Raw genomic sequence first — 23906 nt, 5'->3', positions numbered from 1 at the left:
GCGCGTGACGTCATGACGCAGGAGCGAGGAGGCGATGAGAGGAAGCTGCAATAAACACACAGGGCGTCTGCGCCTATCTAAGTAGGACAATAAAGTGAAAACGGCATCAATGCTCTAACAATGGCTTTGTCAGATCTGCTCCTCAAAGCGTTGCTCTGCGCGTATCTACTAAACTACACTCAAGGTGAGTGGCGGCTTGGCAGCGGAGACCCCGCAAGTCGCGTTGAATCCGCGGCGCGGCGGCTGAGCGGGGCAGAAAAGCGGATAGCCTGGGAGCTAGCGGCAGGGATCAGCGGGCCTGCTTGTTGTGAGCGGGACTGCGCCCTTTTCACCGATTCACTGCTGCCCGACGAGCGCTGCGCAGCGTCGGGGCCACGCGCTCGCCGCGGTTTGTCGGGACGAAGCGACGTCGCCGCGCTGCTCCGGCGCGCTGTCACCGGTCGTGCGGCGAGCTTCGCCTCGGTTTTGTTGTTGTGCTGCGAATCGCGGCGACAGCCATTGTCATGAGAAGATGGTGATACGGGCTCCGATAACGGACCGTTAGCCCGCCGCTAGCTAACGCGTTAGCCGCTAACGTTAAGGATGTTGTCAGAAACAAGACTGAGTGAAAGGGGCCGAATGTCAGACAGTGTGTTTATTGTATCAGACCTGCGCCTCCACCACTATTTACGTTTGCTGCCATCATTTTGTTTCCCGTGTTGTCACTGCTGAGGTTTTCCTCGCTGCTCCTTGTTACTGTGGCATTAGCAGCATAACTTTGGATTAACTTGGCCGATGCTGTTTCAAGGATAAATCCGGGTTATTTGCATTGTCCATTTTATTCCTTGCAGCTCGTGCAAAGGCCACGTTTCGTCTCTATCGTCACACTGTTACACTGGAAGAATTAAAAATCCACACACACATAACCGACTCATTATGTTTGACAAATTGGCAGCAAAAGACGCGTTTGACGGCACTTCATATAATTGAATGTGGGCTTAATGTTGGTTGTGTGGGTGCCTGAATAGCCTTGATCAAATAAATGTAGGTTTCTATAGGTTCTAGTCCCTGGGAAATTAAGGAGTTTCAGAATAGCCACTGCCTTCACTTCTCATAGTCACCTCAATGAAAAATTTAATGTTAGCGCCTAAATATTTCATAATGCACATGAACGGAGAACTAGCTTAGGCCTGGGCTGCTTACCCATCTTTGCTACATACTTACCCTGCATCCTGTAATTTATGGCTCACTAGTCAAGCGTAATTGCCTGTCAGGGAATACTAATCACATATTCTGTGGCCTCTGAAAATACATTACTTTGGTAATGGGGCAGTGATCTAAATAGAAGAGCGTTTTCAAAATGGCCCAAGCGAAGTCACAGATTTCTCTTGAAATGTGGTTTGTCAGGCAGCCTTTAAGTGTGAAGCAGTTGGTGAAATGGTTGGAGGTGTTTGAGGAGCCTTTTTCCTTCGAGCCCACCACCCACTCTTCTAGTGGCGAAATATTTATGCTGTGACGCTGGGGGCTGTTGTTGAGCACAGCTCCAAAACTGGCATCCATCTGACTTAAATAGATTTAGCTGAATTTCAAAACGCAGGCCTTACTGGGTTCGCTGTCACTTTCCATCATCTTAATCCTGCCTGTCAAATGTCTGCCTGATCATCCATTTTTGGGGGGATTTGTGAAGTTATCTTAACGCGTACGGTACTAAACTATTGTGCCATCTGCTCAGAACATGCACAGTGGCACTAAGGCTGGTGGAAAATAGTGGACTTGGATGTTGGCTACTTTGCAGCAGAGGACCTTTTGTCTCCTTTTTGCATATTTTAGCCCTTTTTATATTCTTTGATGTCTATGTAACACATTCTCATATACGTGTGTATGCCCGTACAGATGCAGTGCAGATGAATGACAGTGTTGTCATTCTTCTAAGCATACGTGTTAATGGCCTGGCTTATAACAATGCCTGCTCTGTTCTTTACAGGACACTACAGAAATCCCCTGAACAAGTACATCTATCACTACGAAGGCCTCTCCTATGACACAGAGCTTGTGCACAGCAAACATCAGCGAGCCAAGAGAGCGCTCTCGCATGAAGACAAGTTTCTCCATTTAGAGTTTCATGCTCATGGAAGGTTTGTCACTTTTTTTTTTACATGAAACCTTAGTTTTTATGTGTCCTCATGTATCTCTTTATTTTATTTATGTTGTGTTTTGCCCATGTTGTTTGTGGCTTAAACTATGTGGGCAAAATCTGCGCTATGAATTTGACTTGCTTTTTAGCTTTTCTGCTTTTTTGCCTTCCATAGGAATGCAAACAGTCAGATTGTATGGTTAACTTGAGAGTATTTAATTTTATTTTTTAAATATAATAATTTGAAGGAAAATAAGTAGTTCCTGTAGTATTGTGTTCTTCTTCCGACTGGAGGTCGGGTAAATTAGAATCTGAGTATGGGTGGGTTAGCCCTGTGATGGATTAGGCGTTAGGCATTTCTAGGTTGTTTCTATGCATATGATACATGGGTGGAGCTTCCTCAGGCTCTGGAAGATAGATGTACAGCTACATATAGCCATCGTCATGGTTACTGTATTGTATTTTAAAGGAGCAGCATTGTTTTGTAGAAAATGTCTATAGTCTTCATAACAAAGACCATCTGGGTAGGCGCTCGGTAAGACCGTTATCATCCTGCCTCTAGCAGGGCCTGCTGTTCCAAACTCCAAAGTCTAATGTTGCCTTATAGGGAGTGGAACCACAACCGCTGTGTAAATAGACATAAAAAAGCCATTGACTCAGCTCAGGTTGTTAACTTCAATACACAACATATCATCAGCCTTTCCTTGGTTTTGCTGTTAAAGGAATACATCTACACCTCATGTGAAATACACTCAGTCTACACCTTAGCAGAAAATAGCATGTTTGGTAATAATAACTGCTTCATCTTTGGGCCTGGTTATTATGTAATGCTGCACCATATGTAAAATTTCTATATTTAAGTCATTGGCTTTCTCTGTTAGTTTAGCCACTGTATGCTGACATGTAGAAAACACAGGCATACAACACGAGCACTGTGTAGACTAACTATATCATCCTTTTCCTCCTTCATTTGCATTTTCCTTATTCTCAAAGGCAGTGTGAATATTGCTTACCTCCCAAATTGAGGCCAAATTCAGGTACACCCCCACGTCCATAGGCGCACACTTTAAGGCATGAATAATTAAGGAGACATCGTTTTGAGCCAAAGACACAAACCTCTTTATATGCATACAGAATACATTGTCTCAAAACCTTTTATAATAACATAATGACAATTACATCAGTGTGTTTTTATTTTGTATTGCTTATAGTCATCTTGTTCTCATCACAGGCATTTTAATTTACGGATGAAGAGGGATACTTCCTTGTTTGCCCCAGACCTGAAGGTAGATGTTTCAGGAGATGAGATTCCATATGATACCTCTCATATCTACACTGGAGAAATCTATGGTGAGTCTGTCCTTCATATGTAAAGTAGTTTGTGTCAGTGTGTTAAAAAGTGATGCAGCCCTGCACATTTTGTTTCTCACATTCATGACATTTGAACTGGTGGTTTTGTGCGTTTGTGTCTGTCTTTCCAGGGGAGAAAGGTACTTTGACTCACGGCTCCATTGTAGATGGCAAGTTTGAGGGCTTTATTCAGAGTTACCATGGAACCTACTACGTGGAGCCCATTGATAGATACCTCAAGGGCAAAGATGTGCCCTTCCACTCTGTCATTTACCACGAAGATGATATACGTGAGTCTCCAGCATTTTCCCTTATAATCACTGAGTATGTATACAGTAATTGGATACAAAAATATATAAATATGTAATCAAAAATGTATAAGAAGGGCAGCTGAGCTGATGCAGGCAGACTGGTGTGATCATGCCCCAGGGACCAGGGACACCCAGGGTTCTCATTAGCTGAGGAACATGCGCTTTCTCTGGGGCTGCTGGCACATTTAAGCAGTCTTTACAGTGTTGCTCCTGGTAGTGAACACTGAGCACACTTCACTACACTGGCACCCCATAATTTCAAATCATCTGTGTACATAATAGTATGTGGCTGAGGGGCAAATTACACAGAAATGTGAGAGGAATCGCTAATGAGAGCGACAGTGAAGTAACAGCTCGCACAGCTAAGCTAGGCTCAAGTGGTGTGTAAGTACATCCATTAGCTGATCATGAATAGCACCAGAAATAGAGTGACTCAGGGGGTTAAGTAGCTAACATTGTCTCCCATAATCCTAACAGTGTTGTGTCTGTCTCTCTCACTCAGACTACCCGCACAAGTACGGCCCAGAGGGAGGCTGTGCCGATAGCTCGGTGTTTGAAAAAATGAAGAAGTACCAAGCATCTGCCATGGAGGAGCAACCCAAGGTGAAGTACACCACGCACCACCGTAAAGCCTCACCCCATTGAACAAAGCAGCATCAGATACACACAGGGCCACTTTTTATTCTGAGCTTGTATATAGTCATTTAATACATGTCTATGTGATTAATTAGCTCATTGCTTCAGCAGGAAGGAGGGTTTTTTTAAGCTTTAATGCTTCATTTTAAATTACAATTGTAAACTATAACTCAAAGCCTGAAATTACAGAACACATAAGCTTAAAGACTGTCCTCAAGTCATTAAATATCAATTAAGCTACTGAGACACTACAAGTACGAGCACCTAAAGAGCCTAGTTACTCTACATTCACATACATGTAACAGATAGTTGTTAGATTTCTTCCTTGTCTCAGACTTTCGGAAACATGGCTCAAAGATTTAAAGTTTACAGAGGCAAAAGATTCTGCTTTCTGATCTTTTTTTACTTTTTTCTGAGCTGACTGGCAGCAACAGTCGAGAAAGAAACACAGGCAGACAAAACAGTCTTTCCCAGTAAAGTTTCCTTGATTTTAATAAGCGTGCAGTGGAAACCGACTTTGCTTTAGACTTGAGTGTCAGTTTTATTTGGACTTTGGGAAGAGTTGTTTAAGGCATTGCTCCACGTAATGAAGCCCCCCTTCATCCACCCACTCCACTCCACTACTTGCTCTATCTTTGTTTTTGTCTCGCATGCAAACTTCAGAAACCCAGTTACATGAATACTTGGCGTTCTCTAGCAGGAATCTACCTGGGGAAATCAGGTTTCTCTAATCCCTCACTTCAGTAGAGATTTCTGCTTCACATGAACATTAAGAAAACTGAAAATTAATCTCAAATGCATGAAATTCTAACCATAAGTCACTTCTTAGTTTTTCACAGGTTATATTGTTTTATGTACTGTATTCCACAAACAGTAAAATAGCCATACCGTATGTGCTTAATGACATCAAGTATAAAGTATAGCGTTGTTGGATGAGACAGTTGTCCTGTTTCATGGTGTTACTGATCTCACATTCTTCCATAAATGGATAAAATGTTATTCAATTAAAGCAGACAGTATTGACTAACAAACATAGCTTGTGAACATATTCTCCTCCTTTTTCAAGTGTATAACAAAATATGTCGGTTAAAATTAATTCTATATAATAAAGGAAATAAAGTGAAATCCCCAGAACTATTTCAATATTGTAAATTAAGTTTCCATATGGGTTTGGTTTCTTCCAATATTGCTACCGTTTTATTTTTAGCTCTGTCTGGCTCAGATGAATCGGTGATACATGGGAGCGACAAACTGGAACTACATAAAACTGCAAAAAAGATATAAGCAGCTAATGGTTTTCTGGATTTGTTTCTTAAAAGGTTCTTTCTCTAAAACCAAATCATTAGTTTTAATTTGATGCTTTGTTGCTGGGCTGTTCTTAGTATTTCTTCCTCTTTTTCACCACGTTTTGTAGACACACACACACACACACACACACACACACACACACACACACACACACACACACACACTTTTTAGCTGCAGTGTGTTCATGAACTGCAACTGTGCTGTGGAACATGCAGTCCTAAAATACCAGGCATCTTTATTTAGCCACCGTTGTGGTGTATAAACAGTGTATTGTGTGTTTTAACTGTTCTTTGTTGTGCTGTTCGTGCCAGGAGCTTCCCACGGAGTCAGACTCCAATGGCCCTCTGCTGCTGAGGAAGAAGAGGATGGCCCAGGCTGAGAAAAACACCTGCCAGCTTTTTATTCAGACTGACCACCTCTTCTACAAGTACTACAAGTCCAGAGAGGCTGTGATTGCTCAGGTAATAGGCGGCCACCGCTGCCTGCTTGACATATGCTACTGCAGCGCTGTTAAAATTAGATTAACACAGTCAGTGCAGAAATTTTATGTCTGGTGGTGCTGGTGCAGAGGTGAATTCCTAAGCAGCTGCAACAGCTAATTAGTGTAAAGGGTAACACCTAATTAGTGTTGCAATAATGCTACTTATTCAGCGCAAGAGATTAAAAACCACATAAAATCAATCTTAATCAGGGTTATATGCACCCTCCTCTGATTTCCTGGGAAATAGAAATGTCTCTTTCCAAGGAGATATGTTATATTTAAGAAGTATTTTGTTGTTGATTAGCTGCGAGTTATGAATAATTTAATACATGTGAACATAAATACAGTAGTAGTCAATTCATGTGTACTTAGTTTCTTTATATTATACTCGCAGTAAAGCCTGAATCTGCTGATGAGTCACAATCATATCTCTCTCATTTCAGATTTCCAGTCATGTGAAGGCCATTGATGCTATATATCAGGGTACAGACTTCATGGGTATTCGCAACATTAGCTTCATGGTGAAAAGGATCAGAGTGAGTTCTGTGGTTATTTTCAGTTTTCTATTTGGATTTAATTACATTCTTTTCTCCTGAACTTATAAGAATACTTTTATTTATTTATTCATTTATTTTTGTAGATAAACACTACCACAGACGAGAGGGACCGGTCCAACCCATTCCGCTTTGCCAATATTGGTGTGGAGAAGTTCCTAGAGCTGAACTCGGAGCAGAACCATGACGACTACTGCTTGGCTTACGTGTTCACTGACAGAGACTTTGATGATGGAGTGTTGGGTCTGGCCTGGGTGGGAGCCCCCTCAGGTACGGAAACACATTCCATGTGTCGTCAGTGATGAGCAATTCCAAACGGCCGGTTATATTTTTAAGGCAACATAAAACAAATGCAGAACATTTTGAGCCATCGTACAGTTCAGAAAGCATCTCAGGGTTTTTACCTTCAAATATAAACTTGAGGTTTGCATTTCATGTTTTTCATGGTCCTACCTCCGTAAATTGGCTGCTCTCTTTTCCTCATGTGGTTCAGTAGTAACCACCGCATTCACATGATGGCAGAACATCCAGACTTTTAGGTAGAAGTTAAGTTACAACATTGTGTCATCAGTGTAAAATAATTGTTTTGACGTTGATCCCATTTCCTTTTCTCTGGGAGCAAAGTCCTTCGTGTTTTGTGGTTTGGAAGAACATTTGTTCTAGGGTTTTTTTTTCTTCTTCTCAGGGAGCTCCGGAGGCATCTGTGAAAAAAGCAAGCTGTACTCAGACGGAAAAAAGAAGTCTCTCAACACGGGTATAATCACCGTACAGAACTATGCCTCCCACGTTCCTCCAAAAGTATCCCATATCACTTTTGCACATGAAGTAGGACACAACTTTGGCTCCCCGGTGAGTTACTGCAGTGTACCACAGTTCTGCATAGTTAGAAGGGATTTAACAGGGGTTCATAGTCATTGTCATTTATTCTTTTATGATTGATTGTTTTTCTTTTTCTGCCTGCTCCCAGCACGACTCTGGGTCCGAGTGCACCCCAGGAGAATCCAAGAGCCAGGACAAGAAGGAAAAGGGCAATTACATAATGTATGCGAGAGCTACATCTGGAGACAAGCTCAACAACAATAAGTTCTCCATCTGTAGCATTCGCAACATCAGCCAAGTGCTGGACAAAAAGAGGAGCAGCTGTTTTGTTGGTACGTTTGTCTGCCTGCACTACTGGGCGTTAGACTTTTACCTAACAGTCCATTTGCTTCTGACTGAGGAGAAGCCAAAGTACTGTGCAGATTCAAACACACTCTGATGACTGTGGGAGTGTTTTAACCTGAGTAGTGGTTGGAGAATCGGTCTAGGTAACTAAAAATACACAACTCCTGCCTGCTATTGGCTTTAAAAGACAGTTCTGGCTTCAGTCCAGTATTATTTTTACAGTATCTGGCAGATGGTGGAATTGTACTATTGCTGATCTATTTTCGCTTTGGACTCGCCAGCATAATACAACTCTAAGATAAATGAAATCAAACTATACCAGTTGTAGGTGTGCTGGGTGTGTAAATTCAGTGCTGCGTATCAGCTTCCAAACGCTGCCTGACGTTTCTGCTTTTCCACCAACAGACTAATGAGGGTGTTTGTGTGGGACTAATGCTGCACTGGGCTCCCACAAGGCTCAGCTTCTGTTTAAACGCTCGGGTTTTGTTGTCACGTTATCGCAACTACTCATTATACTACAACTGTATTTGTTTAGTTTCGTAGCAAATGATTTCTCGTACGCCTTTAGCGCTCGGTAAAGAGTGAACAAGAAGACGTAGCTCTGCCACACCAGACTCAGTGTTTGTTTTTCTTTCCCAAACAGAGTCTGGTCAGCCCATCTGTGGCAACGGCCTGGTCGAGATAGGAGAGGAGTGTGACTGTGGCTACAGTGATCAGTGCAGGGACGTGTGCTGCTATGATGCTAATCAGCCTGACAATAAGAAGTGTAAACTAAAGCCTAATAAAGTGTGCAGGTAAATATGGACGTTAATCTATAGCTAGTACATTTTCTACTTTCAGCCGTTCTGCCAGCTCTTCTGTGATTATTAAATCAACACGTGTGTCTTTTTACTACAGTCCCAGCCAGGGTCCTTGTTGTACTATTGAGTGCACTCATAAGGGTCAGAATGAGAAGTGCAGGGAGGAGTCCGAGTGTGCTCACCAGGGCATGTGTAATGGAGTCAGTGCCCAGTGTCCCACCTCCGAGCCCAAGGCCAACTTCACCGCCTGCCATGGAGAGACCCAAGTTTGCCTCAACGGGGTGAGTGGCTAAAAACTGGAGCGCTGGACAAACTGGTTGTTATAGCAACTTCATGCTAATACCAGTCAGTGTCTGATCTTGCCTGCGCCTGTGCTTCTCCCCCGCAGGGCTGCTCCGGATCCATCTGTGAAAAGTATGGGCTTGAATCATGCACCTGTGCCAGCCAAGAAGGCAAAGACGAGACCGAGCTGTGCCACGTGTGCTGCATGGAGAAGAGTAACTCCTTTACCTTTCTCCTGGATATTTTTCTAGATAAAGCACTAGTGAAGTTTGTCTGTGTCATTTGAACTGTGTCCGCTATGACTCATCTCCACAGTGAATCCCAACACGTGCAGCAGCACGGGATCCGAGCGCCTGGCTCGCTTCTTTAACAAGAGAGTGACCACCCTGCCGGCCGGCTCACCTTGCAACGACTTCAAGGGCTACTGCGACGTGTTCATGAAGTGTCGTCTGGTGGATGCTGACGGGCCGCTTGCCAGGCTAAAGAAGGCCATCTTCAACCCGGAGCTCTACGAGAACATTGCAGAGTGGATTGTGGTACGCGCCCACTTCCTGACTCTGCTTGGCCCATTCATCGAAGCAGATTTTTATTGCATGGATTGGTATTTGATTTGTGCTTCGCTCTCGGCTCTAGGCTCATTGGTGGGCAGTGCTGTTGATGGGCATTGCTCTCATCATGCTCATGGCTGGCTTCATCAAAATCTGTAGTGTGCATACGCCGAGCAGTAACCCCAAACTTCCCCCTCCCAAACCCCTTCCAGGTGAGTCCAGAGAATTACGTGAACCCTAACGCTACGGAGCTTCCTTATTATTGTTTGTTTCACTAACTGACCCTTTTCTTGACAGGCACTTTGAAGAGGCGACGAGCGCAGCAGCACGCCAGCTCCCAGGTGCAACAGTCCCAGCACCCGCACGGTCACGGTGGACACGGTGGCCAGCGACAACCCCAGAGGCAGCAACAGCGGCAGGCGCAGCCCCAGAGGCACCACCGTCAGCCCAGAGAGAACTATCAGATGGGCCAGATGAGACGCTGAGACCCTGTACTCCACCCCTCCCTCCCCCAATGCCTTGGCTCCTCCTTGTGCCTACAGTGGGAAACAAAAGCGTCACTCCATCCAAAGAAAAGCCTGACATGGTTGTTAGTCATCATCATATCCTCCATCTGCAGACGAAACAGACACTTGAAAAAGAGAAAACACAATCTAGCGACTTGATTGGCTCTTTGTGGCGTGGACTCGACCATCAGCCATTTCCAGTGCAGTGCGATCTTGCGTCTTTTTCCACCCCTTTTCTTTTCTTTATATTTTTTTTTGAAGGAGTGCCAAGGAGTTAAGGAACCATGCGTAGCTTTAGTACATTCTGTGATGTGGGTTCTTCTTTTTCCTTTTCCTTAGTTTTTCTTCTATTGCAACGTCTTCTTGAGTGACCTGCCCGTGGCTACTGGTGAACTGTTCCGTGCTTCTCTTTCGCCATTCTAGCCAGGAATAAGAGACGCTCAGTTGGGATTGCGGCACTTTTGTGATTTACACATGTCAAATGGCAAAAGACACAGGCTTCGGTCTCTCGTGCAGACAAGTCTTCTGCATGTGACTGTACATACTTAGTGTATCATAAATGAAAACAAACTCTTTCTTCTACTGTAAATGTGTAATTCTCCACTTTTTTTCTTTGGATTTTTTGGTTAGTGCTCTCAGGACTCTTTAACGCATAAATGAAGAATTAACGGTTTCGATGAGTTCCTTGGACGCTGTTGTTGAGGATTCGAGGCCATCGAGTTCTCGTTGCAGTTGTCCAGTCAGGTGGATCTCTTTCACTTTTGTTAGATTCCTTGGTTTCAACTTTGAAGATCATCATATCGAGCATTTTACGCCTTCATTGTTCAAGGTTTTTTTTTTTTTAATTGTCTAACATGTTTTGTTCATGGTGTGTAACAAGCTAGATGAAGTTTAGAGTGTTGGGTACTGAAAGCGAAGACCGCCTACGTAGTTTACACTTCATATTGTTAATTTTGTTGTTTCGTTTATGATAATGAACATGAATAACCACTAACTGAAGCTAAAGATAATTCTACCTGGTCAGATATGAAGACATGGGAACAAGTGCAGGATGCTGTGGCTTAGTTTAGAAGTGAGAGTGTGTCATGTTACTTGATATTGGTGTGGAAAGTAATTTTTAAAAAAGCATCTCTGGAGAAGATGTACAAAAAGATACAAGCAGGAGTCGTTCTATTATTCTTCAAGATAGCAAATCTAAGAACTGTTCAGTGTGGGCATGCAGACACCTTTAATAATATGACAGTTCATTCATTTGTATGTCACTTAACACTATTTACTTTGCTAGTCTCAGCTGGAAGAACCAGTGTAGCAGCAGTATTGTCACACTATTCACTAACATTTCTCAGTGTGTTCACAAATTTCACAGCAAAGACGCTGTTTGAGTTTTTCCCGTTATTATTTTTATTATTATTTTTTTTAATTCACCTGCAGATCTCATCGTGGACTGAATCCCCTTAAGAGCTCATTAGTGCAGGCCACAGTGTGAGTTTACATCAGTGTGCCATACACTTCATGAGGCTGATCTTTGTGCACAGGTTTTGTAAAACACAGGAAGCACCTGGAAGTCTTCTGGAGCTATTTAAAGTCGAGGGAAGGAAGGAGATGTGACAGGGTTTGTTTGTTTCCGTTGGGTTGTTTGTCTTGTGTTTCTCCCTTGTCTGCTTGGAGAATGGTTAACACTAACTGAAAGGATTTGATGATGTAGGCATGATATGCAAAATCCCTTGAAGTATTTAACGTGCAGATATTTCACCCATTGAAGTGATTTGGTATGTGGGTGCAAACTTTGGCACAGACTGAACAAAGCTCAGGATTTTGCATTTATGTTCGGCACAATACATTTTTTTGACTTTTCTTTATCCTAGCATTATTGTTGTTTGAATGCATGCAATACTAATCGCAAGTGATATCTTACAGCACTGTCCTAAAGGTCCTAATAATCACACATGTGCTCTTGAGGGGACATATATTGTCTCAGCAGTTTCTTTCTCATGGCAGATGAATTTGGGAGGTCAACGGTTTCTGAAACTTACGTCTGTACAAAACGGAGCTCCTTTTTAAATTCCACCCTCCAGGCTCGATCTCGCGCCCGTTACGCCTGGAGAACTTACATGTAAACTTGTACAGTACTTCGAAAATTAGCATTTCATTTAAAAATGAAAATGACATTTTGATACATCAGTTAACATTCTTTTGTATTCTAATCCGAGAGTAAGTTGTTCAAAGATGTTCATACGTGACAAAGTTTCCTCTCTGCTAAGTTATTTATGTTCTTATATGTGCTAGTTGGACTGGGGTTTGCTTTGCTCGGTACCTTCCTCCACCATCAATGGTAAAAACAAATCAGTGTGATGACGTTAATGTTCCATTCTCATTTTTTGTCTTCGTTATCCTGTGGCATGGTTTGGGTAGACGAGCAGAAGAATAATGCCTGTAAATTTACTTTCTTTTTAATTTCGTAGTCTTGGTAAAGTTTTTAGATAAACGTGCACTGAAAATGTCCAAATTGAGTTGAAATGTCGTAGGTGATGTAGGCTGAAAGAACACAAGATTAAAAAGTAATACTACTGTCTGATTTTAATGTTCACTGTGTTTTATACAGTATCGGAAATTTTTGTTCACTTTGAACATTTTTACTAAAAAAATTTCAAATTGTATTGTGCAGAGATGTAATTTTTGGAGTACTTGAAATGCATTAATTAAAAGACTTGTTCAAAATAAAATAGACCCCTGTTTACTGTCTGCGGCGTGTGCGATCTTTGGCTTCATTGCTGCAGCAGCTCGGGTGTTTGGAAGCATCTGCCTCAGTTAGGGCCATTGTTTCTTTAATTACCAGCTGACGGATGTAATATATGAGAAAAACATCTCCCAGCTCCAAATGGGCAGTGTTCACTTAATGAGGCTTTGAGCATCGACACTCTCACGCAGAGGCTCAGAAGGATTCAGACTAAAAGCTTTGCTCATGAATGGCTTTTTGCGTTGGTCTTTTGTTCTCTTAATGGCGGCCTCCGCTGTGTTTGTCATGTTCTGAAAGCGGCATCTTGCCCGAAATGTTTCATCTTGCCTCCTAAATGCTGTGGCGGGCATCCTCTGCTGTGGGTCAGACCCTGGTGCTAACAGCTGACCCTGGAGAACAACGCAGTGTAATTCATTACTTATTGATGCCTTTTCTAACAACTGTAGGGGAGTGAATGTCGGACGCCGTCACATGTGCACGTGTGATGAAAGTTGGCCTGCTACTGATTTTCAATGCAAGTTCTGTGCTCCAGTCGATGGCGGTCACATGACGCTTCTCTCTGTCTAATCTGGCTAATGAGCGCACTCGCAGATTGATGCTGCCGTCGTCTCTCTCCTCACGCGGCGATCTCAGAGACGTACGAGGGAAACGACACAAACACTGAGAGGGAGAATTGACTCTGTTGACAAAAATGCACTTTTCGGTGATGAATGCAATGATGGAGCGTCAGTGATGAAGTGATGCGAGTCCCTGAAGTGAAACGCATATTTGTATAAAGTTTAATGTACACGAATTACGACTGTGAAATACAAACATGAGTAATGAACAGGAGGAAGGAAACGATCATACATTACAACAAAATCTACAAAAAAAAAATGAATCTACAGATTATAACGTCACAACAAGTAAAGAAAAAAGGAGCAAACTTAAAACCTAAATGACAGAAATGCTGAACTATCACTTGACTATTATTTACTCTTAATGAGAACAGTACACTATTTACAGAAAAGTCATAACAGGACCGTGTGTGTGCTTTCAGGTGGGTTTTTACGCTTTTATCATCTCACTCCTGTTATTTGTGGGTTTATTCTACAGGTGGAGGCTGTGCTCGCGTGTTCAAATCAGCTCCACCCGAGGTCAACGTCCGCTTCAGCTCATGGTGATCATCTCGTATTTGTCCTTCAGGCTGCTGTCCTCGTCCTCCTCATCTTCCTCATCTTCCTCCTCCTCCTCCTCCTCCTTGCGGGGCTTCTCGGGTTCGTCACGGCGGTGGTGCAGCTCGATGAACAGGTAGTAGATGATGGCGGCGACGACCCCCCCCACCATGGGCCCGGCCACGGGGATCCACCACCAGTAGTCGCCCGTGCTGCCGACGCCGGTGGAGGGAAGACAGACAGTGAGCGTGTGTGTGTGTGTGTGTGTGTGTGTGTGTGTGTGTGTGTGTGTGTGTGTGTGTGTGTGTGTGTGTGTGTGAAGGTCAACAAAGAAGCTGATCACTGGATCGACTGCATGAGTCCAGTGCATGTGACGTTATGCAACAGCCGAGGACTTCGCCTCAATGAACATCTTATTGATTGAACGGAAACAAAGCAATGCAATGAATGCTTATTATATACCTGAACACCTCCATCCCCCATCCTGCCACAGCCGTGAAGAGCCGAGGCCCCAGGTCCCTGGCCGGGTTCAGGGGGTAGCCACAGTTCAGTCCCATGGACACGCCGATGGCCATGACGACCAGGCCGATGGCCAGCGGCTCCACGCCTTTAGGAGCGCCGATGTTCCCACCGTCGATGATAGCGAGGATGCACATGACCAGCATGCCGGTCCCCACCACCTGCACCAGCAACGCACACGGGTCACGTCCCAGTGCTGATGGCCCGCTTCACTCACCTGCTGTGTGTGTGTGTGTGTGTGTGTGTGTGTGTGTGTGTGTGTGTGTGTGTGTGTGTGTGTGTGTGTGTGTGTGTGTGTGTGTGTGTGTGTTCTGCTGAGCAGCCTGAAGGCGGCGTTTAGGACGGTGTGAAATATAGATTGAACATTCCAGCGGATGCCAGGAAACGGGTCATTAGTGATGAAACTAAGCAAAAGAGGGGATGTTCTTAAACTAAATGGGCCAATCAATTGTGCATTAGCCACAACCGCCAGACCTGACAGTATTTAACGAGCGTGCGAACGCGTGGAGGTCAGTGGGCCCACCTGATCGATGAAGCCCCCCAGGATGGACAGGTGCCTGGCTGGGTAGGAAGCGAAGATGTGACCCGTGGCGTTGATTCCCGTCACGGACAGAATCCCGCTGGTGAAGTCCATGAAGGCATCTGTGGGGACGCACGGAGCTGTGACCGACGCTCAGAGTGACAGCATGAACGGCTCCCGCCCCCCTGTGACGGCCCGCGCGTGTTTACCGTAGTACAGGCCGAACACCGCGGCGGCTCCGGCGAAGGCGCCCAGAAACTGAGCGATGACGTAGAAGGGGAACTTCCAGATCTTCAGTTTGCCCAGAATCACCATGGCCAGAGACACGGCCGGGTTGACATGGCCCCCTGGGACACAGAACAAAGGAGGAGGAGGAGGAGCTCAGTGGGGGGGCGTCACATCCATCAGAGCCAGACTGACGCTTTTACGAGAGGCAGCAGACGGACAGCAGCCCCCGGCTTCAAGCAGCAGTTTGTTATGCGTGTTTCGGGACAAAGAGGCAGAGCAATGAATAGCCACACACCATGAATTCACCCAAAATGTGAGAAAGCGTCTCAAATCAACCTCGGCCCACGTCGCCTCACTTCCCGTAAACCTGCGTGCGATCTGCGTTTTGGAAGCGGCCGCTGGGTCCCGTTCGGGCGGGATCGGCCCTCGGTCGCAGGCAGATCAATGGCGTTTGCAGGACATCCAGCGCCCAGGGTTGTGCACGACCCCGCACAGGCTGCGGATCAATGGCCGACCCATTGAGCGCGGGCGCTGGCACGTTCCCGCTGGCGCCGAGGCCGTGAAGGCGGCACGCGGCTCCAGCCAATTATATAATCACATCAGTGTCACCGGTTGTTGGATCAGAAGCTGTGAATTAGTGAATAGAGCCACACAACAAAGCATCTGAACACGTTCCGTCGCGTGCACAGGATCGGAGTCAGAGGTCGTCTGAAACTGAACAAGCTCATACTCACCTGACACTCCACCAGCCACGTACGCCGCCATCATCAGACCCACGGAGAAGCCGATGTGCACGGTGAGAGGCTCACCCAGGGTGTTTCGACTGAGCACAGTCTGAGCCACTGAGCCGCAGCCGAATAACTGGGAAACACAGAGGAAGAGGAGAGCCGTGAAGAGCATCTGGAACAAGCTGAACGCAATAAGTGGCTGTTTAAAGTGTAATAAATGTTCAGTGGAAGGTTTTACTTACAACTAAGACAAATGTCCCGAGGAACTCTGCCAGGAATTCCTTGAATATTCCATGTTTGAGAGCACAGTGTTGCCTCATGCTTCTCTTGTGTGGTCTTTCCATGTATCACTGTGCCCAGTGCTGCCAAAGTGCCAGATGTGAGCTGAGCCGAGGGCTGATGTGGGATCTCCACCTCTGTCCCACCACAGCCAGTCAGCACAGGCCATTGATCCGTCAGCCTCAACTCACAGGCCCTCACATTGGGGGCAGGATGATGATTTGTAATTTTGTTGCTTTATATTTCATCAACATCTGGATAAATTAAGTAAAGTCATCATTTGTGGGTAGGAACTCTCAAACACTCAGATTTGGAGGTATGGTTTATTTTAGTGGGAACTGCTTCAGGTGTAAATGTGTGTGAATGTATTTAAACACATTTTCTATTAAAAAATAACTCGGGCATCACACAGTGGAATAACTTAGAAGCAAACTTTGCCACGCAATAAAATGAGTTAGGAAGCTGTAGTTACAGATGTTGCCACACGAGGGCGCCAGATCCCGGCCACTGGACGGGAATCGTGTTACACCGTTAAATCAATTATTCCTCAGTCACTTAATCACACAGTCAGTCGGAGGCGTTGTCGTCTGTGTCGTTCACGCTGTCCTTAATTAGAGGAGGCGATTTCTTCTTCCGCCTGTTGAAGCAAAACATCAGACAGATTAAAGAGCCCCTGCGTCCGTTCCCGGGGCCGACGGGCTACTGCACCTCAGCTCGCTGCGCAGCGCGCTCAGCTGCCCCTGGAGCTGCTCGTTGGCCTCCATCTGCTCGTCCAGCTCCCGCTGCAGCTTCTTCTTGGAGTGCTCCAGGCGCTCGATCTCCTCCTCCGCCTCGTCCATCTGCCGCTTCGCCGTCTTCAGCCTCTGCGTCAGCTGCACGGGTCACAGACAGGGTCACGGTCGGCTCCTCCTCCTCCTCCTCCTCCTCCTCCTCCTACCTGGTCCCGCTGGTCCTGCAGGCCGAGCTGCTCCTCGTCCGCCTGCATCTTCATCTCCTTGGCCCTGCGCTCCAGCCTGCGGTTGGCCTGCTGCAGGCCGTTGTTGTCCCTGCGGGGGGCGACAGCGGCCCGGCATCACGTCTCTTGCCGCGGCTCCGCGTAACCCAACACCCAACCACGCGGGGGAAAGTGATCCGCGTCACCCTGCACTGGTAAATACGAGGCCTACCGCTCGGCGCCCTGCAGCCGCTCCTCCAGCTCCTGGACGCGGCTGTTGAGCTTGGTGAGCAGCGAGTCCTGGCTGGCCTTCTGCGACCCCTCCAGGTCACTCACGCGGCTCCTCAGGTCCTTGTTCTGAAAGAGGAGGTCAGACGGCGGCAGTCGGGCGCTGTCCCACTGTGCGGCTTCCCTCTGAGTGCGCAGCTCGCTACCTGTCGCTCCAGGCTCGTCCTGTCGCACTCCAGGTCCTGCCTCAGCGCCCTCTCCTGCATCAGCTCGTTCCTCATCTGCTCCATCTGTCAGACGCAAACACAGCCGTCATCTGGGCACAGAACCACACATTAACAAGGGCCTCAAGGAGCTTCCGAATCGACTGTGAGTCGTTACAGAAGCGCAACAAACAGCTTGAGCTTCAGTGGTAAAAGCGGAGCAAAGGCTGTGTGAGCGCATCTCTAACAGCGGCCTGAATGGCTGTTTGTGTGTTTGTGTGTTTGTGTGAGTGAGTCGGCGCCGCTGACCGGTGGCCTACTTCACAGAGGCTCGGGGGACAAACAGCGGCGCGGCGCGTTTCCCACCAATCAGCAGCTCTGAGCGAGCGGCGAGACGCGAGCTGTCCGTTTACAGCCACCACCGCGCGCCGGGAACCTGCCTGCTCCTTGCTTTTGTCCAGCCGCTCCAGGAGGCGATCGGCGCCGCTGCGCTCGTCGCCCAGCTCCTCCTCCAGCTGACGGAGACGCGCCTGCGGGGGGGGGGACGGAGGCGGAGTCAGTCCACGGCGGAGGAGACGCCTCTGTTTGCACGGACGCCTCCTCGCCCGAGGTGCAGAGTGTTTTGACATCAGCCGGGCAAATACTGGCGCCCGGGCCTAAAACGCGACGGAGCGGGCGGTCGCTCACCTCCACGACCTTCACCCGCCGCTCCCGCTCCTCCGCCGCCGCCGCGTTGGCCTCCTCCAGCTCCTCCGCCCGCTGCTCCAGCCGCCGGAGCCTCAGCTGCGCCTCCTGCCGCTCCGCGTGGCAGCGCCGCAGGTCCTCCTCCAGCGGAAGCAGCTGAAGGCAGAGATAGTGGCTGAGGCAACCGAGCGGCCGGTACCGAGCGGCCGGCACCGAGCGGCCAGTACCGAGCGGCCGGTACCGAGCGGCCGGCACCGAGCGGCCGGTACCGAGCGGCCGGTACCGAGCGTCCGGCACCGAGCGGCCGGTACCGAGCGTCCGGCACCGAGCGGCCGGTACCGAGCGTCCGGCACCGAGCGTCCGGCACCGAGCGTCCGGCACCGAGCGGCCGGCACCGAGCGTCCGGCACCGAGCGGCCGGCACCGAGCGGCCGGTACCGGCCACAGGTCACAGCTGCTCAGTCTAAGGAGTGGGATTCAGTTTCCTCCTGTTCATTTGCTGCAGCGCCGGGACGCGAACTCCGTCTCACCCTGAACCCGTTGGGCCCACATGCTAATGCCTCCCAGACTCCCGGCTCCTCACCTCCTCCTGCAGCTTCCGGGCCGCCTGCTGGGACCGCTCCAGCTCGGCTCCCCTCTCCTGCAGCTGCCTCCTCAGCTCGGCCGCCTCCCTCTGGCTCCTCTCCCTGGCCTCGTCCACCTGGCTCTGAAGCGCGTCCGTGGACGCCTCGCACTCCTCCATGATGCTGTTCATCTGCGACAGACACCGAGCGGTGAAGGCCCGGCCCGGCCCGGCCTGGCCCGGCTCGCTCCCACTGGGACCCACTGGGCTCTCACCTTCCTCTGCAGCTGCTCCACGGCCCTGTCCTGCAGCCTCCTCGCGTCCTCCAGCTCCGCCTTGCTTCTCCACAGCTCCTCCGTTTGCTTCCGCTCCTCCTTGAGCTTTTCTTTCAAGTCCCGGTGCTCGTGGTTGAGTTTGGTCAATTTGCTCTTGGAGACAAAAGCAGAGGACGGGGGGGGGGGGGCGTTGGGGGTGTGTGAGCTCCCTGCAGGCTCAGCGTGAGCGGCTAACAGCGTTAGCTTACCTGCACGTCCTCCAGGCGGCCGAGGAGCGACTGGTTGGACTGACACATCTCCTCCTCAGTCTTCCTCACATCCTTCAGCGTTTCCTCCAGCTGTTGCTTTTCTCTCTGAAGGATGAAACGGAACCACGTCAGCCGGGCCGGGCCGACCCAAGGCGACCACTGTCGGGTCCCTACCTCCAGCTGCTTGGCTCTCTGCTCCAGGAGCCTCTCTTTGCTCTTGGACTCCAGGACGCTGTGACTCAGCTCATCCACCTTGTTGTTGAGCTCCAGAACCTTTGCTCGCAGCTGATCCCGCTCCCGGCTCATGTCCTTCAGCTGCAGCTTGGCTGAACCTCTCTCCTCCTCCGCCTCGGCCTTCTTGGAGCTGAGCAAAGCGTTGCTCTGGGAGGCAGAACCAGGTCAAATACACAATAAACACAATATTAAACAGTGAGTTTTTACATTTTTACCTCCTTGCTCAGCTCTAACTCTCTGCTCAGCCTCCCCAGCTCCTGCTCGTACTCCTCCCTCAGAGCAGCCATGTATTTATCGTGGGTCTCCACCTCCTCCTTGAGCGCCCCCTTCAGGGCGCCGAGCTCTCGCTCCCGGCGCCGCAGCGCCTCCTCCCGCTCCTCCTTCACCTGTAGCACCTCCTGAAATTCCCCGCGCAACTGCGCCACATCCTGACGAGCACACGGTCCCGGCGTGAGGTCGGGCGGAGCGGCCGCCGCGCCTCCACCCGGCTCCACTCACCTTCAGGAGGCCCTTCCTCTCTGCGGGGCTCATCTCTGCCTTCTTCACCCGGTCCAGCTCGTCGTGCATGTCGGACAGCTGCTGCTGCAGGTCCTTCATCTCCGCCCGACATCGTTCTCTCTCCGCCTTCAAGCGAACAGACCTGACAATGGAGTTACATATCTCACATGAGGCTTTTGGACACTTTCAGTGAACACGTGACTGAACGAGCGGTCGAAACCCTACTCCTCTTTGGTCGCCTCGAGCTCCGTCTCGATTTGGGCCAGTTCCCCCCGGACTTTGCAGAGCTCGGCCTGGCATTGGGTCAAGTCTTCCTGAAGCTTCTTCTTCTCCGCCCTGGCCTTCTCACAGGCCCAGGCCAGAGTCTTCTCATTCTGCACGTCACCAGAAGACAAAAAGCCCGTTGTCAGTAGGAAGCGGAGGAGCCGAGTCAGCAGGATGCGACGGCGCTGCACCTTCAGCTCGGTTTCCAGCCGCTGCTTCAGCTCAGACAGCTCCTTCTCCAGCGACCCCCGCTTCTCCCGCAACCGCGTCACCTCCGCTGCGCAGTCCTGCGTGTTCAAACACAAGCGTGTTGGACGTGACCGCGGCGGGAGCTCAAACGCGCCCCTCGTCACTCACTCGGTCCTCCTGCTCCACGGCCTCTGCCGTTCTCCACTTGAGCCGGTTGATCCGTTTGAGCAGCAGGTCCGCTTTCCTCTGAGCGGTGCCGTCGTCGTCCGTGGTCCTGAGAAGCAGGACAAGCGTCTTATGAAGGGGTGAAATCGTGCAACAGCTTAATTTGTGGCCACTTGAACAAATGTGGAAAACGTGAGCACTTCCATCCAACCGCTAAGGTATGTGAGTGCGTTATCATCAGTGAGTGTGCTGCATTCTTTACTGCTGCAAGAGCACGCACAGCTGGACCGGGATCAGCTCCTTATCTCAAAGACACTAGTGCAGTAAAACGTTCCAGAGGAATAGATCAGTACCTCAAGACATACTTTCCCTCCCGCCACATGTGGGAGGAGGAGATTGTTATAGTAAGAACGAGCAGCTGGTCCGGAAGGAGAATTTATTCAGTCAAAACGTGTTGTGTTTTCTGTAGGATCGGCCCAGATGTGTGCGTTTACATACCCTTCCTTTAGATACGACAGCAGCGTCTGCCTGGCAGATTCTTCGGCAGGATCAGCTGAGAGCTCCTGCTGTCCCTTCAGGAGATCAGGCGTCACCTGGCGAGAGAAGACGCAGCTCATGAATACGTCCTTTAAATGGCGACCGTGCTCTGAACCCAGCGTCGTTACCGGCGAGTCTCTATCGTCGGACCCCCCGTTGCACGATCTGGACCCGGAGGTGTTCCCCGCTCTGCGGAGCGGCTTCGTGCCCTGTGGAGAGGACGCCTCCCGTCCATTGTGGCTTTGGGGCGCTGCGCTGGTCCTGCTTTCGTCCCTTCTGCTGGTCACAGCGGCCTCTCCGCCCAGAAGCCGGGCCCTGGCGGACCCGGGAGGGTACGCTCCGCCGGGGGCCTCCACCCTGACGCCCTTCAGAGACGAGGTCCTGCTGGAGGCAGATGAGGAGGAGGAGCAGTCAGAGATGCGACGGCTGTCCTCGCTGCGCGACCTCCGACACTGCTCCGGGTCCAGCCTGTTCCTCGGGCCTCCCCTTCCCCTCCGCAGGCTGCTGTTGAACTGGCTTATCAGCTTTCCCACGGACAAGATGGAGTCGCCGTCCACGGAGTTGGGGGACCTTGCGGTGCCACCGGAGGAAGGCGGGTCGGTTTGGGCCTCCTGGTCCAGGTCTTCCCCCGGGCCCTCAGCGGGCAGAGGGACTCTGGGCTTGGTTCCGTTAGCGCTGTGGCCAACAGAGGCAGGTTGTGAAGGAAAGACCAGGTTCAGAGTGTTATTCTTTGGGTCATAAGGTCTCAGAATCTCCGGGTGGTTCTGATAGTGAAACACAGAGGAGGGTGCGGTTGTTTCATCGGCAGACCTCCTCACCACACCCGGGTGGTACCCGGCCTGGTGAGTGATGACAGACACGTCTCTGGGGCTGTCCTGGCCCGGGCTGTTCAGAACCACGTACGGCTGACCTTTGATCCCCTGGACCTGCACCCTCACCCCAAACACGCCGTCCTGGCTGCCTCGCGGAGCCGGCGGCTGCGGCTGCTGCTGCTGCTGCTGCTGCTGCTGCTGCTGCTGCTGCTGCTGCTGCCTGGGGCTCCGCTGCAGCCTGACGTCCTGAGAAGCGCCGAGTCCGCGAGGCTCCATCCTGACTCCGCTAGATTAACAGACGAGCTGGCAAAAAAGACACAGATGTTAAAAAGGGCACGAAATGAGGAAGGGATTTTTTTAATGGAGGCGTCACAACATCACAAAGGCCGGGCTCAGATCGCTGTTGACAAAACACTGGAGCCGGTTGGAGCCTCGCTGGGATCCTCTGACGGACACAGCTGCACTCAGCCAACATGAAGACACAATCAGCGGACACTGACGGGAGCCTGATATTGCTGTGCAATGGAAACAGCTCCTCCTGTGTCCTGATGACAGGGCACTATTGTACAGCCGAAGCGGGTCGGACGCATGACGACTGCAACTGGCCGGGGTCTCCGAGCTGTCGTCAGCCACTTCATGGTTTGCCACTTGAGAAGAGTGTTGGCCAACAAATATGTTAGTGTGCGACCGAGGCACGGGAACACAAGAGGTGTTGTACTGAACACAAAACGGGCCAGCGAGCAGAACCGAGCAGGACCGAGCACTTCACACTGTAGCTTAGTTATAAGAGTGAACTCACATAAAGCACTGTCCAAACTCTAAGTAGGCATCAATCATATAGACAGGACAGGCTTGTTATACATAATAATAATAATAATAATAATAATAATAATAATAATAATAATAATAATAATAATAATAATAATAAGTGCAGATAAAACTAAGCTATAGGTCGTGTATTGGTTGCCATGTTGCACAAAAATCCTCTTCTGGAAGAAGAATCACACAGTCAGAGCTTTTAACAATAAGACACCAGAGTGATGTCAGTCCTGTTCTTATAATCAATGGCAACATCATAAATAATTTAGAAGTAATTAATCAGTAGCTTTATAGTTGCTAGGGTGAAAAAAGTCTTTCCCAACTCGACACTTCCTTTTATGAAACCTAATTATTAAATTAAGTGTTCTTCGCTAATGAATGAATGATTAAACGTGAAGATTACTGTGATATGTTTCCTGTAAGTTGGCAGCTCCAATGATGTCAACGTTTCTGGCTGTTTGCCTTTTTTTGGCTGTTTGACATCATCTTTCGATTACTTAAACAAAGTCTACAAGTTTTTTATGGTACTTATTACGGCATCTGCGTTTAAACACGATAACGTTAATTAAATACCAGTTGTGTAATAATATACGCATGGTTACGCGTATATAAACCCAACACTTACAGTGAAGAGGGAGTGTTTTAATTGTAGGTGGGACATCACCGATGAAGACAAGGCGAAAAAAAGACGTTAAAGTTCACTGCGGTCCTTAAACTCACCACGAGCCCATGACTACGCGTCGCGATAGAAGCAGAAAGACTTATTATTATCATTTTAAGTAAACGTGTTATAAAGAAATGAGACTCACCCGCCGTGCGTCCAGGCTGACAGCTCAGACCTCCTCCTTCGGCTCACACAGCTCTGCCTCCGCCCGAACGGGACCGAGAGGCGTTCACGGCCCGCTCTGCCAGTGGGTCCTCCCACATGAGGGATGTGCTGTGACTGTTGCAATAACCCAACACTGATGGGTGTATGATCACGCTGCAATATTTCTGTCAGCCACTCGGTTTTTTCTAAGATTCGGCTACTTCAGAAC

At 48.8% G+C, this 23906-nt stretch overlaps 3 protein-coding genes across 6 annotated transcripts; 1 reads left to right on the top strand and 2 right to left on the bottom strand.

Annotated features, from left to right (window-relative positions):
- Positions 1 to 7: 7 nt before the first annotated feature.
- Positions 8 to 12795, top strand: LOC114857455 (disintegrin and metalloproteinase domain-containing protein 10-like). The gene is made up of 16 exons (XM_029153960.2): positions 8 to 184; positions 1964 to 2114; positions 3345 to 3463; positions 3595 to 3753; positions 4277 to 4377; positions 6030 to 6179; positions 6643 to 6735; positions 6840 to 7023; positions 7439 to 7602; positions 7721 to 7904; positions 8561 to 8711; positions 8815 to 8998; positions 9106 to 9214; positions 9315 to 9535; positions 9633 to 9759; positions 9845 to 12795. The coding sequence occupies exons 1-16, from the start codon at positions 121 to 123 to the stop codon at positions 10030 to 10032; spliced, it is 2349 nt and encodes a 782-aa protein (XP_029009793.1). The 5' UTR covers positions 8 to 120; the 3' UTR covers positions 10033 to 12795.
- Positions 12796 to 13546: 751 nt separating this feature from the next.
- On the bottom strand, positions 13547 to 16369 carry LOC114857645 (aquaporin-9-like). The gene is made up of 6 exons (XM_029154317.2): positions 16182 to 16369; positions 15946 to 16072; positions 15193 to 15330; positions 14987 to 15105; positions 14407 to 14624; positions 13547 to 14156 (listed from the first exon to the last, which is right to left on the bottom strand). Exons 1-6 carry the CDS (start codon positions 16281 to 16283, stop codon positions 13940 to 13942), a joined length of 921 nt encoding a protein of 306 aa, XP_029010150.1. The 5' UTR covers positions 16284 to 16369; the 3' UTR covers positions 13547 to 13939.
- A 153-nt stretch (positions 16370 to 16522) lies between these two features.
- LOC114857644 (cingulin-like protein 1) lies at positions 16523 to 23832 on the bottom strand. 4 transcript variants are annotated; one of them, XM_029154312.3, is made up of 19 exons: positions 23679 to 23832; positions 21367 to 22353; positions 21200 to 21294; positions 20705 to 20810; positions 20539 to 20634; positions 20309 to 20457; positions 20084 to 20225; positions 19801 to 20013; positions 19526 to 19732; positions 19352 to 19456; positions 19104 to 19256; positions 18850 to 19020; positions 18271 to 18423; positions 18024 to 18113; positions 17587 to 17670; positions 17385 to 17509; positions 17156 to 17264; positions 16927 to 17090; positions 16523 to 16855 (listed from the first exon to the last, which is right to left on the bottom strand). In XM_029154312.3, exons 2-19 carry the CDS (start codon positions 22324 to 22326, stop codon positions 16786 to 16788), a joined length of 3192 nt encoding a protein of 1063 aa, XP_029010145.1. In that variant the 5' UTR covers positions 22327 to 22353; positions 23679 to 23832; the 3' UTR covers positions 16523 to 16785. The 4 variants fall into 4 exon arrangements, 3 of the variants coding, with proteins under 3 accessions (XP_029010145.1, XP_029010146.1, XP_029010147.1); XM_029154313.3 differs by lacking the exon at positions 23679 to 23832 and adding an exon at positions 23495 to 23621; XM_029154314.3 differs by lacking the exon at positions 19801 to 20013.
- Between the last annotated feature and the right edge of the window lie 74 nt (positions 23833 to 23906).

This window comes from Betta splendens, chromosome 6 (genome assembly GCF_900634795.4).
Source record: "Betta splendens chromosome 6, fBetSpl5.4, whole genome shotgun sequence".
In the NCBI taxonomy this organism is placed as follows: Eukaryota; Metazoa; Chordata; class Actinopteri; order Anabantiformes; family Osphronemidae; genus Betta; species Betta splendens.
The sequence above is the reverse complement of the archived record's forward strand: the minus strand, read 5'-3'. Positions and strand labels throughout refer to the sequence as shown.